At 49.6% G+C, this 2,500-nt stretch overlaps 1 protein-coding gene across 1 annotated transcript in view; it reads left to right on the top strand.

The window, feature by feature from the left end:
• Positions 1 to 2,500, top strand: part of LOC135104529 (uncharacterized) — a 101,778-nt gene that overhangs the window by 7,272 nt on the left and 92,006 nt on the right. The window contains exon 5 of the mRNA XM_064012102.1: positions 1,006 to 1,304. Coding sequence (XP_063868172.1) covers positions 1,006 to 1,304 — 299 coding nt within the window. The remainder of the gene's footprint in view (positions 1 to 1,005; positions 1,305 to 2,500) is intronic.

Below are 2,500 nucleotides of genomic sequence, written 5' to 3'. Positions count from 1 at the left end.
CACACATCTAGCACACTTACAACATAGCATATTCTTGAACCTTTGATACTCCTCCTCCTCCTCCTCCTCCTCCTCCTCCTCCTCCTCCTCCTCCTCCCCGCTGCCCTCGTTGAATGATGCAGAACCACCGCCGGTAAACTCTGTGTCCCAAAGTCCCCTTCACACTTTTCCCTCTTCGTCCTCACCATATTTGATCGAGGGTTTCTTTCCTCTTCACGCCTTTCACTTTGCTCTGCGCACTTTTTGATGTTCGCTGCGTGAGAGAGAGAGAGAGAGAGAGAGAGAGAGAGAGAGAGAGAGAGAGAGAGAGAGAGAGAGAGAGAGAGAGAGAGAGAGAGAGAGAGAGAGAGATTAGTTCCTCTTGTCCTCTCGTCAGCGTGTTCTCTCTCTCTCTCTCTCTCTCTCTCTCTCTCTCTCTCTCTCTCTCTCTCTCTCTCTCTCTCTCTCTCTCTCTCTCTCTCTCTCTCTCTCTCTCTCTGTCTCTCTGTCTCTCTCTCTCTCTCTCTCTCTCTCTCTCTCTCTCTCTCTCTCTCTCTCTCTCTTTTATTTTTTTTTATTTAAACATAGGTACATTATCATCCGAAGGCGCACTGCCGTGTGCAACCTATTTTAGGGGTGTGACACAACACACAAATACAAATATAAAGATATATACATATGTATACATTCTTTATGGCCTTATGCTAATATTGCTAGCAGGGGCGTTGGGAACGAGCCCCTCCAGTGGTGTGCTGCTAACTTCACGTCCTGGGTATCCATCCCACTGATATGAGGGACGGTGGACGCGAAGACGTTCCACAGTCTGGAGACTCGCCCCCAAAAGGTGCGCTGGTGTTGGCTGGAGCGGGAACGCGGCACTTCCACTGAGTCACCACTGGATAACACCGTTCTCGTGTCCCGCGAGGTGACTCTGGTGGGCAGCCGTAGTCCCGCCAGATGTGGCACACCCTGCACCTGTGCCTTGTGGAACACCACAAGGGCCGCCACGTCCCTGCGGTGTTCTAGCGTGTCGACGGGAGCCTCAGGATGGGCTGGGGCACCTGCTGCTTCCACCAGTCGCAGCGCTCGTCGCTGGATGCCATCGAGCTCCCGGGAGGGACTCGGATGCTTGCCCATTGACAGCGACCTGGAGGGTCCTTCCTTGGAGGTAGTCGCCAAGGAGCTAAAGCAGGTCACCCTGGATCCCCTTTGCCCTCAGCTTTTCCAGAAGGCCCCCATGCCAGACCCTGTCGAAGGCGCCCTCTATATACAGGGCCACCACAACAGTGTCGAGGCCTATGTCAAGGGCGTCCTGCGAGCCCCCGGTCTCTCTCTCTCTCTCTCTCTCTCTCTCTCTCTCTCTCTCTCTCTCTCTCTCTCTCTCTCTCTCTCTCTCTCTCTCTCTCTCTCTCTCTCTCTCTCTTACTCTCAACTCCCTAAACGTTGACTGATTTCTTCTCAACCCTTGAAATCCCACCTGTTTGCATTCACGCAACGTTCTTTTCTCAGAATAAACTCAATAACTTTCCCCGCTGGAGTCGGCCGTTGCTGAATCTATTTTCCCGTCTTGCCGCCGCGGTCTTTGCCTTATATACTTTTTTCCCCTGTTGGCGTGGTGGCAAAAGAGTGAGCAGGAATAAGAGGAGAAAAACGAGGAGATAGGAGATACAGCAGGAGGAGGAGGAGGAGGAGGAGGAGGAGGAGGAGGAGGTAGCTGGGAGAGATGAGAACCTTCCTGCAGGAGCGAGCATTGGGTAAGACGCTGTTGGATATGATGGAGCATTTGAAGATGAAACGTGAGAAAAGCAAGTGTGTAAGAACAGGAGTGATGGGGAGGAAAAATATAAAAGGAAGGAGGTTAGAAAGAAATAACTCCTACATAGACAGCTAGACAGGCAGGCAGGCAGGCAGAGAGGCGGAGAGGCAAGCGGAGTGAGTGTTAGAGAGAGAGAGAGAGAGAGAGAGAGAGAGAGAGAGAGAGAGAGAGAGAGAGAGAGAGAGAGAGAGAGAGAGAGAGAGAGAGAGAGAGAGAGAGAGAGAGATAGAGAGAGAATTATACAAATCATAAAAGGAAATCCAATCAAATGAATCACCTAAAAAGAATAAGAGAAATGACACTCGGATATAAGACAAGGCAAAAAAAAAAAAAAGATCTGATATAAAACACCCAGAATAGAACAAAACATATAAATATACATAAAAAAAAAAAAAAACATAACACACACACACACACACACACACACACACACACACACACACACACACACACACATAAACACAGACACACAGGTAAACACAGACACGAATAAGAAAAACAAAACATAACATTATCTGACTACGAACACTAAGGAGGAGGAGGAGAAGGAGGAAGACGTGGAGGAAGAGGAGGGGGAGGTTCTACTGCTGCCCCGTCCGCCCCTTACACAGCGACTAAAATATGGCGATGGTAATGTGTGTTTCTGAATCTCTCTCTCTCTCTCTCTCTCTCTCTCTCTCTCTCTCTCTCTCTCTCTCTCTCTCT

The sequence above is a fragment of the Scylla paramamosain genome, chromosome 10 (genome assembly GCF_035594125.1).
Source record: "Scylla paramamosain isolate STU-SP2022 chromosome 10, ASM3559412v1, whole genome shotgun sequence".
In the NCBI taxonomy this organism is placed as follows: Eukaryota; Metazoa; Arthropoda; class Malacostraca; order Decapoda; family Portunidae; genus Scylla; species Scylla paramamosain.
The sequence above is the reverse complement of the archived record's forward strand: the minus strand, read 5'-3'. Positions and strand labels throughout refer to the sequence as shown.